The 9,642-nt window shown below is 46.2% G+C and overlaps 2 protein-coding genes across 2 annotated transcripts; one reads left to right on the plus strand and one right to left on the minus strand.

Moving 5' to 3' along the window:
• Nucleotides 1-1,458: 1,458 nt before the first annotated feature.
• LOC136458693 (dof zinc finger protein 2-like) lies at nt 1,459-3,177 on the plus strand. Its single transcript, XM_066458619.1, has 2 exons — nt 1,459-2,297; nt 2,384-3,177. Exon 1 carries the CDS (start codon nt 1,654-1,656, stop codon nt 2,161-2,163), a length of 510 nt encoding a protein of 169 aa, XP_066314716.1. The 5' UTR covers nt 1,459-1,653; the 3' UTR covers nt 2,164-2,297; nt 2,384-3,177.
• A 1,724-nt stretch (nt 3,178-4,901) lies between these two features.
• On the minus strand, nt 4,902-8,691 carry LOC136458694 (protein CONSERVED ONLY IN THE GREEN LINEAGE 160, chloroplastic-like). Its single transcript, XM_066458620.1, has 10 exons — nt 8,166-8,691; nt 7,963-8,018; nt 7,768-7,867; nt 7,553-7,651; nt 7,309-7,395; nt 7,081-7,172; nt 6,837-6,929; nt 6,078-6,146; nt 5,773-5,977; nt 4,902-5,167 (listed from the first exon to the last, which is right to left on the minus strand). The coding sequence occupies exons 1-9, from the start codon at nt 8,529-8,531 to the stop codon at nt 5,842-5,844; spliced, it is 1,098 nt and encodes a 365-aa protein (XP_066314717.1). The 5' UTR covers nt 8,532-8,691; the 3' UTR covers nt 4,902-5,167; nt 5,773-5,841.
• Between the last annotated feature and the right edge of the window lie 951 nt (nt 8,692-9,642).

The following is a 9,642-nucleotide window of genomic DNA, read 5'->3' on the forward strand; positions in this document are numbered from 1 at the left end:
GGAAGTTGAGAGGGCGTGGCTTCTGTCGCTCGAGCGGAGAGGAGGACGTTTTAGTTTTTTTTTCGGAAAAGAACGCCTTCATGAGGGATCGAACCGTGGAGGGAGGCTGCGGGCGTGCGGGGCTGGCGGTGGGGGAGGATGAAGTGGAGCGCGTGACGCGGTATCGCATGGACCAGAAGGAGGAGCGACTCTTAAAAAAAAATCGCACCAAAAAATTATACACAATTTTACTCCTTTTAGTCGCAGAAGATGTATGAATCGCGATGGAACCCAGAGATAGATATGTCACGTTACGTGCTGCGATGAGAGACAAGCTAGCTCCCGAAGCATGGTTGCATTGATTGGACAAGACTGCTGGGGAGCTGATGCATGCACGGCGGAAAATCAGGCTGGACCTAACTTGGACCGGCGCGTCAACTCCATCGAGGATAGCTTACATTACATTCCAGATAGGGCCAGGCGTACGTTCCGCTGCCTCACATAGTTCGTTGCATCCGTTCATGTGCTTCGATCGGCTCTAAGAACGTCCTGTTAGAATACACATTTTTCTCACTGATTTTGAAGATTTTCTTGGTAACCATACTACTATATGGTAAGCTTTTGGAAGGTTAGTAACCACAGTTTGTATACCAGCTTCAGATGCCTAGTAGCCATAGATTTGTCTTCTCTCATCTCAGTTGGAAGTTGGAAGAGAAATAATAATAAAACAAAGAGGATTATCTTCTGGTCGCGCTCATAGGGATCGCCCGTATCTGCGCGGCAGCAGCACACAAGTTGAGCAAAACGAGTTTGGTTGTCTTTCCGCTTTCCGCAGCTCAGCTGAGCTCAGCACTGATCGAGTCACTGACACACAACGGAATTCGGAAGATAGAGAGCGACAATGTCAACGCCTAGCTAAAAAGATAAGCTGAGTAGTACTCCCTGGCACATGTCGGCCTCTGAGCCAGTAGTAGGAGTATGAGTACCAACCAGGCAACCAGATAACCCCTTCCATGAATCATCCAGTACTTTCCGTGCGTTGCTTAGCGCCTAAACAAGGCGCTTTATTTCCCCTGCCGCCCATCGATCCAGCTTTGAGTCCGCCGCACACAATAATCACTCGCCACATGCGTCCAATCCGTTTTATTCCAAAAAATAAGCTGCGACCATGCATGAAAGTCAACCGATTATGATAACGAGAAAAAAAAGAAACCCATCAAGGTCAACACGACGAGAGGCTGGCAGCCAAAAAGTGGCAGCTGCACCCCACTGCTTCTGGGCGGCGAAACCCTTGTGCGGACAAATCTCCGGGCCACATGACCGGCACGCTTCTCAGCGTTTCCGCGTATTTTTTTTAGCTGGCCGCTGCATGCCATGCCATGGTCCATGCTCCAGTCCAGCCTTCAGCCAGACCTTCCAATCTTATTATTATTTTTTTATATAAAAAAGTTATGCTGGGAGAGAGAGCCCGACCACATGCCTTATTTACTAGCGGGCGGGCGGACCGCGGGTGGTCACGCAAAGAAGTCAGGCGCATGAAGCAAAGCGAGAGCGGGGAAGAAGCGATGACCATCTCCACCTCCTCGACCTCTCCCCGTGTATAAAACCCGGCGCCGGCCGGCGTCCCCTACCCACCCCGGGCCACGCCCCCCGCTCCGACCTCCACCCCGAGCCATGGCCAGCCACCTCCCGGACGCCGACGCCGCGGGGTTCAAGCTCTTCGGCAAGGTCATCGAGCCCCCCGACGCGCATCACCGCGCCGCGGACGAGGGCGCCGCCCCTCCGCCACCTCCGCTGACGACGGCGACGGTCCTTCCTCCTCCTCCTCCCCCGCCTCCGTCCCCGCCGCAGCCGCCTCTGCCCCTGCAGCAGGCGCCCGGGGCCGCCGGCGGCGGCGAGCCGCTGCCGTGCCCGCGGTGCGGCAGCCGGGAGACCAAGTTCTGCTACTTCAACAACTACAACGTGCGGCAGCCGCGCCACCTCTGCCGCGCCTGCCGCCGCTACTGGACGGCCGGCGGCGCGCTCCGCCGCGTGGCCTCCGCGTCCCCGGGTCGCCGCAGGCCGCGCCCGACCAACGCCCGATCGGCCTCGGCCGCCACCGCCGCCGCCGCCGCGGCCGCGTCGTCCGCCTCCGCAGTCGCCGAGGAGGTGAGCGGGGAGCGTTGTCTGACTCGGCGGTCGTAGGGGGGCGCGGCGCGGCGGGGGGTTAGGGCTCCGGCTCCGCTTCGCCCGGGGCTGGCTGCCTTCCCGTGTGACGCCGTGACGTGATGCCGCGCGGCGCGCCCGGGCCCCAAGCGTCAGTGACGGGCCGGCTTGCGGTGGGGACCCCACGCCCACCCCCGTTCACACCTACTAGTCCTCTCCTTTTGGTTTATTAGATTCTGTTTTTTCTATACCATTTTAGGATTCTTTTGGTGGCCAAAAGGATGCTGCCGGGCCGGCCTGCTGCGAGCGCGAGACGAGAGAGTTCAGTTTGGTTTGGTAGGCAGTCAAAAAGTGAGTTACGAATGTTACTACCAGTAGAGTAGAAGTATCGCTGCTGCTGTAAAATTCGGCAACGGTGAATTGGTGACTCAGGTCAGGTGGCGGATTCAGCCATGATTTGTTGGAAGGAAGGAAATCAATCATTCTCCATCTGCGCTTCTTAATGGTTGGTTCACGTGTTCTTACCCTCCGCGGCGCAGTCAGTTATTACGAGTGGTATGTGCAGGTGACATTCAATGAATTGGATGATGCATCATGTGAAATCTGTGACAACATTCAGCTTCCGTAGATCTGGAAACTTGAATGGAATGGAAAGGGGTAGTACGTACGTACGTAATACGTATGTAGGGGCTGTTGCAGTGTAGCAGGCATTTTCGATCAGATGATTTTGCGTGGAGTTTTTTCTTTGCAACTACTTGGAAATGCCTTTTGTTGTTCGAAACAAGCCTGGAATTGTGGATAGTGTTGTTCCAAAGAAAAGCCCAACCTTGTTTAGTGATATAGCTCAAAGCCTTGATAACAGTGCTACTACAGCTCAGAAGATGTCCGTCCCTTCGTGGCTGATTTTTAGTGACAACATTCAGCTTCCGTAGATCTGCAAACTTGAATGGAATGGGAACGGGTACGTGGAGTTCTTTTTTCCCCTTTGCAACTCCTGGGAAATGCGTTTTGCTGTTCGAAACCAGCCTGTGCTTATGCTCAAATGTTGTAAGAGAAAACACTGTTCGTTCGTTGAAAATTATTGCTGAAGTAGTGTTGTTCCAAAGAAAAGCCAAACCTTGTTTAGGCCTTGTTTAGATCGCAAGTTTTCTGAACCTGATGAATAGTACCACTTTCGTCTTATTTGACAAATATTGTCCAATCGTGGATCAACTAGGCTCAAAAGATTCATCTCGTGATTTCCAACTAAACTGTGTAATTAGTTATTTTTTTTACCTACATTTAATACTCCATGCAAGCGGCTAAAAATTGATGTGACGGAGAGAGAGTGAAAAAACTTGGAATTTGAAAGTGATCTAAACAAGGCCTTAGTGATTTAGCCCAAAGCCTTGATAATAGTGCTACTACAGCTCAGATGCCATTGCCCTCGTCAACGTTAAGCATCGGCCCTTACGTTTAGTAACACATCCTCTCAGATTTCCGAAACAGTTATCAAAGTTTATGGTATCAATCATAAACAATTTTGCTCTGGTGCAAGTCCCAATCCCAAGTCTAAATATAGACATCCTCAATGCTATGTTTTACTCCCTCCATTAAAAAAATGTAACTCTAGGTTTTGGATAAATCAAACTTTTCTAAGTTTGACCAATTTTTAGAGAAAAAAATATCAGCATCTCCAATTAAATTGACTAATAATATTCACTCGGTATCATAAACGTTTATTGTTTAACTCATCGGGAAGTAAGAATTGTATTTTTTTTAAGGGGGCAGAGGGTGTATAAGTGATGAAATAAGACCCCACATTTCACAGTTCCATAGGTCTACATAAAAATAGTACCGTATAATAATAAAAATCAGACAGATGAATGTCTCCCGCTAGGACTGGCTAAATACATAGGTACTAGTGAACATTTGCCTGACTAGTGACTACGACTACTAGTATGCTTCCGGCCAATGCGTGTACTCTACTTAGCTACTTCTGACTTATTGGATTTATAGAGCTAATAGTTCACTGGTAATAATTAGCTTATTTGTATCCAAACAGGTCTATCTAGTAATAGTCTAGCTAATTGTTGGCTGAGTACCAAACTAACAATTGTCTTACAGGTTGGGCCAAACCAGCTAATAGTTAGGTCTTTTTTATCCCATGGTCTAAAGTTTAGCCACTAAAAATAGTGGTCTAGAGTGTTGTTTAAAGTTAGCCAACCTCACAAAAAAGCCTTAGCTCACTAGACACTGTGCTAAAGTGGTCCAAACTTTAGTAGTCAACTAAATTTTACCATAAAATCTAAACAAGGTCTTAGCTAGAGCTAATATTAGCTAACCATTAGCTATTAGATCCGAAAATGGCCTTAGTTTCCTGAAGATTTCAGCATTCGTATGGTGTACTTCTGACCGACTTTCTTTAAGGGTCTGTTTGTTCCTTAGACCGAATTTTAGTCCCTGTCCCATCGGATGTTTGGACACATACATAGAGTATTAAATATAAATTTAAAAAAATAACTAATTACACAGATTGCGATTAATTTACGAGACGAATTTTTAAGCCTAATTAGTCCATGATTTGACAATGTGGTGCTACAGTAAATATGCGCTAATGATAGGTTAATTAGGCTTAATAAATTCGTCTCGTAAATTAGTCTCCATCTGTGTAATTAGTTTTATAATTAACTCATGTTTAGTCATCTTAATTAACATCCGAACGTCCGATGTGACATGGACTAAAATTTAGTCCGTGGAACCAAACACCCCCTAAATGAGTGTACTTGCAGCCTACATAATTTGCATTCCGTGCTTAATGTGAATTCAACCATACAATTGTGTTGTCAATTAATCATTGTGGTAAAAGTTCGGAGCCGTAAATGTATACATTGATGGTCTGCGTGCAATATGGAATGAATGTGGTAACATCACCTTGCACCACCTTTTGTCAGAATATTTGCACAAAACATTATATTTAAGCACTCAAGATTTTCAAATGGCATCCTCAACGAGCATCTCATCTACTTGGTGATGACACCAGATCAGATTCTTCTATACAGACCTATAAAATAAAGCATTTGGATCAGGATTAACAGAAAAAAAAGGTTGTACTTCTTTTTCATTTCTCAAGGTGCAAGGATTAAAAAAAAAAGATCTGCTGCCTGCAACAACGCTCATTCAGCCATTCAGGGACCCTATATGCAGAATATTTTACAATTCTTCCATGGTCAGAGTCACATGCATTAGCTGGGAGTGCACTCATTGCAATTTAAAACCAGTGTCGACATCAAAAAGTAGGGCATCTGAGATTCTGAATAGGTGTCTGCTCCTTCAAGTCTAGGGTCAAGGGCACCATGAGGTCAGGACACAATAACGAACATCCTTAATTGTCCTTAATGGTCAGAAGCACATGCATTGGCTGCAAGCATACTGGAAACACCTTTTTTTTTTTTTAAAACGAAAAACTGTTTGGTGTTTCCCCATAGGGTGGTGTTTCCCTTTTCGCGGCTAATGTATTGTCTGTCTGGGTTTAACTTCTTTTCTTTTATATGAATAATAGATAGACATCCAGCTTGCTGTTTTCTTAAAAAAAAAAGCGTAAGATAAAAAAAGGAAAACTATTGTTGACACATATTGCTTTCATGATTAAGAAAAGAAGATTGGTACCTTACTACTGGGTGACCACTGACCAGGGATCAGGGCTACCACCTTTGTTTATATACAACAGGGCACTTTTCAACCTTCACGATTTCCAACTGCAGGTATAGAGTCCTGGATTGCTTGAGCGAACGTAGCAATCTTATAGGTAAAAAGCCCAACAAGCATTGGTATTAACTGCAGTTGCATGAAACCATAATCCGGAACTAATATCCTGAACCACGATAGAAAGAACAGATTCTTGTAAGAAGAAGCACTTCTTCCAAATATTCTGAATCAATTGTAAAAGTTCACAGAGAATTTCATCTGCTTACCCATTCCATCTGTTATACATCATCACAAGTACCACTGGAATAAGCAACCTTGGTTGTGCAGCAGCACTCCTGTAAGTACACAATAACAAATTCAAGGGTTGTCTTCATCACAAACAAGTTCTACAAGCTGCCTAGCAGCTATTTTAGATCTGTCACATCCTCATGTAGAAAACAAAAGAGTGGCCACTCTATGACAAATAAATAATTATTTACTAAGGGCGTTGAATTAACATGATATTCAGATGAGAACCAACATTTTTTTCATGTTCTTTGGTTAAACTCTACAAAATGATAGATTACCAAACTAAAATCATACTACTCTGTTTGGTCTGAATGAAAATAAGATGCTAAAACCTTGTGGATCAACCAAAAACAGGTCTGGAACTCTGGACACATCAGCAAAAGTGTGGTGTGCTGACTGCTGAGTCACAACAAGAAGGTAATATCTGGATTTGATCTCCACAATCTACCTTGAAATTGAAGGACAACTCTACAAAAGATCTCATATGAAAAATATCTTTAGTCTGTATGTTTAGTTTACTGTCAAAGGTTGTCAAACATTATTTTTATTCAAAGAAGCTGAACATGAGTAACTTTCAACTTTGAAAATAGAACTGACAGTCCTGTAGAATGAGGTCAGAAACTAAATTTAGCACAAACTGACTGTGTGAAACTGAAAGTCTAAGTACATTTTATTCGAGAGCCTATCTGTAAACAAGATTTGTGAAATAAGTAAATGACTAACTGAAGGAAGCATACTTGATAGTTTCTCCGGTTCCACCTGCTAGGGAATCTACACTGGTTCCAAGCATGCGGAGATACACCAATGATCCAATCAACCCTGCACCAAAGCTGAAGAGTAACTGCTGTCAGTTGAAGTAAATCGATCCAAGAACTGGTAACCAAAAAAGAGATTTTCCAACTTTATTTCTACATAAACAGCCAAAACTAAAAGTTATCTATGTCACATTAGAAGGTAGCAAGAAAATAAATAAACTCATACCTGGCAGCAACTTCAGGAGAGTATGAAATATAAGCAGAGATTACACCAACGCCACCGATGCCTAAAGTGAGCCACTGTAATCTTTGTTTCAGCTGCAAATACGAAAGTTATCAAAGACCAATAGATAATCTATGCATACTTCATATTCAAGAGCACATAATACCGGGACACATAAAATGTGCAGCATGCAACTCTCTAAAGAGGTTACATGCGGAAGAAAATGACTACCTTTAAGTAGTCTTCTCTGGACCGAGCTGCCAATACCTTAGGGTCCTCTTGCTTCACTCTTGACTTTGACTCCCTTAGTATAACATCCTGAAATGGGACCAAAAGAACGAGACAAAGTTTATGAAAATACTACAAAAAATATTGTACAAACCGTAAAAACATTGTGGACATAAGTTGTAAGATTGCTACATCAGGCAGGATCTAGAGCAACTAACAAGTCAGTTAAAGGACTGTAGTTACTTACACTTCCACCAGTCGCTGCCTTGGCTGCTCTGTCCCACTTTGCCTGCTCCCTGCGAGTTGGGACTAGCCTCCATCTAGGAGTGCTGGCTCCATTCACAGCCTACATCCATATTCAAATATCACAACTTGTGTCACGACTCACCATCTCCAGGAGGCAAAGGAGGGCCATAATAATAAAGAAAAGGGAATTGAAGTTTGAACAAAGGGAAATCTCACCTCAGCACCAATTGCCCGTCCTCTCCAGGCAGCCTCAACCTGGGTTTGCAAGATTGGCCTGGTCGGCGCCAGAAGCTCCTGGCTCAGATCAACGTCCACACTGTAATCCATTCAAAGATCACTCAACTTTGCAGTCGGAACAACAATTGGTGAGCAGAGAGTTTGCTTGATAACCAGGTGGGGTGAGATAGTGACCTGTCAAGGCTCATTGCGCGGTTGATGCTCAGAAACCCGGACTCCTCCTCATCCACCTGCTCACACGAATTTTTGCTCAGAACTAACTACTCCTAGACTCTAAGCTCGATGAAAGGTTTGAGACAATGAACTACGACGAAGCAGGTGAGTTCGTTCGCTAAATCGAACAGGTCTGTGAAGGAACTCGAGATACTGATACATACCGGAGCAAGGCGGGTGATGGTGGGTTCTGCATCGGCGCCGCCGTTGGCGATGACGCGCTCCATGTGGGGGAGGAAGTCCTTGTTCCAGATGAAGTCGTCGGTGTTCCCCACGGGGTCGCGGTCCTCCTTCCCCCACCAGTACTTGCGCGGCTTGACTGTGGCCGGCCCGCCGCCGTACTCGCCCGGCGCCATCCCCGTCGACCACTTCTGCGGCTTCTTCGGCAGGATCACCTTCACCGGCCTCCGCCCTGCGGCCTCCGTCGCAGCAGGCGCCGGCGCCGGCGCCGCCTCGCCCGAGGCCGCCGAGGCGCACAGCGGCCGCACTGCCGCGGCGCGGGTGGAGGAGGCGACGGCGAGCAGCGACATGACCAGGAGGATGTGGCTCTCAGAGTCTCGGGAAATATCTCGTCGGGACCGGGGGAAGGAGCGGAGCGGGGAAGCCGAGAGGGGGAGGGAGAGGACCAGCGGCAGCCGAGAGAGTGATCCGGAACTGGAACGGTTGTACGGGAGATTGGCGTCGACGCGTCGTGGGCGGGCGCTGGGGGTCGCGGACTCGTGGTGTGCGTGCCGTCGGGTCTCATACTCTCAACTCAAATCTTGTTTGTCTATTTTGGTTTCGAAAATGTTTGCACACGGTCGCCAGTCTCATCAGGACACAGCCTTGCTGGGTCTGTCCAACGCACAGGCCCAACAGCACATCTACATCACTTCCACCTTTGGAAATTTCTCTACTCCCCCACTCGCATCGGTGTCGCAGCGTCACCGTGCATACGTCCCGTCCCACTCTGCCTCCGTCGCGCCCCCTTTCCCCACTGCGCACCCATTCCCCGCCGCGCTGTGCCTAACGATGCCGTTGGGTAGATTTGGGTAAACCGGTCGCTTCCCCATGTCCAAACCCATAACATGCCTACCCGCCCCGCACCCTCCCCATACCCACTTAATCTCTTATTACCCATACCCAGTAGATAATTAGGTAAAGCATACGGGTATGGGTATCATCTAGAATACGACGCAGGCCAGCGTGTGATCACGCTGTCATTCGTTTCAGGTAACCCCATTTATGAAGTTTACTTGGTAATATTATACTATAGAAAGACTAGGCAGCACGCAAGTTTAGAGGGTGTTTAGTTCTTTAGTCGCTCCTAAAATTCATGTCACATCGAATGTTTAGATACTAATAAAGAACATTAAATATAGATTAATTACAAAACCAATTACATAGATGGAGGCTAATCTGCGAGACGATTTTTAAGCCTAATCAATCTATCATTAGCACATGTTACCTGTAGCATCACGTTGTCAAATCATGGATTAATTAGGCTTAAAAGATTCGTCTCGCAAATTAGCCTCCATCTATGTAATTGGTTTTGTAATTAGTCTATATTTAATACTCTATGCATGTGTCTAAACATTCGATGTGACAGAAATTTTAGGAGCTCCTATAGAAACCAAACAGGCCATTATTTTCATTCATTTG

The sequence above is a fragment of the Miscanthus floridulus genome, chromosome 6 (genome assembly GCF_019320115.1).
Source record: "Miscanthus floridulus cultivar M001 chromosome 6, ASM1932011v1, whole genome shotgun sequence".
Classification (NCBI taxonomy): domain Eukaryota; kingdom Viridiplantae; phylum Streptophyta; class Magnoliopsida; order Poales; family Poaceae; genus Miscanthus; species Miscanthus floridulus.